The sequence below is a fragment of the Acanthisitta chloris genome, unplaced genomic scaffold, assembly GCF_000695815.1.
Source record: "Acanthisitta chloris isolate BGI_N310 unplaced genomic scaffold, ASM69581v1 scaffold41895, whole genome shotgun sequence".
Classification (NCBI taxonomy): domain Eukaryota; kingdom Metazoa; phylum Chordata; class Aves; order Passeriformes; family Acanthisittidae; genus Acanthisitta; species Acanthisitta chloris.
Window position 1 is genome coordinate 12995 of NW_008675010.1, and position 1952 is coordinate 14946.

Here is a 1952-nt window from a genome sequence, read left to right on the forward strand (position 1 = left end):
AAATCAACAATATCTTCTGACTACTTTAGCAGCCATTCACTTATCATCCTGTTGGACAGAGCAAAGCATAATCCCATATCCTGTACCTACTGGCTTCATACGAAGAAGCAATAATATCCTGACCAACTGGAGAAAGCCCAGTAGAGGTGGGAGGGGAGGGCAGATGCACAGGACATACAACGAGAGGCTGTGGGAGACAGGTTTTAGCCTGGAATAAAGAAGGCTCAGGAGGGAAGTGGTTAACACTAAATAGTACACTACGTGGACAGAGCCAGTCGTATTCTTCTTATAGAAATACAAGCTATAGGAAGGAAAAAACTATCCACAGTAACAATTAAGCTCTGACACAGGTTGCCTGGAGTGGGGATGCCACTTCCAGCCTCAGAGACTTTCAGTATCAGACTGGATGCAGATCTGAGCACCATGATCTGATGGCCATCCCCACCAGAAGGCACTTAATCAAGTCTGTCCAATCCAAACAACCCCCAGAGGGTTCAAACTCAGCCTCTTCATACTGAGAGTCCTTTGTGGACACAACTGAGAGTTGTGTCCTTTATGCTGGACACAACTATCCCACAGCCACCAGCAGTGCAGCCTCTGTGTCATGAGACGTGCCAGAACTAGGGCTGTTCCAAGCCCAAACCAGGAGCCTGCAGAGCTCTATGTCAGACTTAAAGTTCCTGTTCATGAGTTCACCAGACACATTTTAATTAAAAGTGCAGAGCTGCCCTGAAAGAAGAGAAGCTTCTTCACTAAAACTTACTTACCAAAGTTTGTGCAAGTCTTCACTGCTCTTGTCCCTTAGCTGATTTATTTTCCATGCATCCCCTGTGAAAAAATAATCAATTTAGTACAACAAAGTCCTCTTATTCTGAGAAAGAAATACCTGTATTAGCAGGCTCAGCTGACTCAACAGAACAGGGGTCACTGAAAAAAAAAATAGCACTAGTAGCTGACCTTAGGGATATTCAGCTTTGCCTTAAAAATACAAATACATAAAAAAAGGCAATTACATGTAGTGATTGTGTTTATAACAGTGTGGGAAGAGGGAAAGCTATAGGGTGAACCTTTACGCTGAACTACTTTTCTTCCACAGCACCATGTATTTCATCCCAGAACATCTCTCCTGTGATACACTCTCACTTCAGAGCAAGGCAGAGGATTTACAGCAGAACACTGTGCTGCACAATAGCTATTTGCTTTCATAAACACTGAAAACACACAGAAAAAATTAACAGGCATAAAGATGCTCACGTAGATGTACGTACAGTGTATACATATAAAAATAAGTGTCCTGTGGCTATGAATTCTCCCGCTGATGCAGAAAGATAGGTCAGATTTCAGCTGAGCACAAGTGGCTCAAAGATCATTATAGAAATGGTAAATGTAACTCACCAGACTTTACGCTTTTTTCTCCCCAGTTTGCTGGATCATCAAAGAATTCCTCCAGACCTCTCCGAGCCACGGTCGTGTGCAGGAGCTTCACCTGAGGGAGGGGCTCAACTTTTGGTAGGTTCTTGTGCAACAGATTCAGAGCCAACCTGCATAAAAATGACAAGGAAAACCATGTATGACCAAAAAAATAATAATCAGCTAAACGAGAATGTTCGTTTCATTCATAAAGGCACAGGCAGGTCCGACAGACAGAGCCTGGTCTGGGGGGAAAGGCAGGGCTTGGGTAGTTACTAAAATGTCATCTTGGTGGTGTTTTCTGCTCCCCTGCAACTCACTAACCACATTTATATTATAATTGTAATTTATCTATACTCAGAGATAAATATTAATGTAAAATTAATACATTTGAGCTAGAATACACCAACACACCCTCCCCCGTGCACTTAAATAAACACACAGCAGAGGACACAGTCCCACCCGCGCTGGAACCACCAGCACACTGAGCGCAGAACAGGCACCGGGAAGCGCCTCACGGCACCCTCACACAGCCCTCGGGG

The 1952-nt window shown here is 44.0% G+C and overlaps 1 protein-coding gene across 1 annotated transcript in view; it reads right to left on the reverse strand.

Annotated features, from left to right (window-relative positions):
• Positions 1 to 1541, reverse strand: part of MRPL47 (mitochondrial ribosomal protein L47) — a gene marked incomplete at its 5' end in the record, with an annotated part of 4314 nt that extends 2773 nt beyond the window's left edge. Inside the window, 3 exons of the mRNA XM_009075538.1 lie at positions 262 to 301; positions 768 to 828; positions 1396 to 1541. Of these exons, the coding sequence (XP_009073786.1) occupies positions 262 to 301; positions 768 to 828; positions 1396 to 1541 (247 nt within the window). The remainder of the gene's footprint in view (positions 1 to 261; positions 302 to 767; positions 829 to 1395) is intronic.
• Positions 1542 to 1952: the final 411 nt, after the last annotated feature.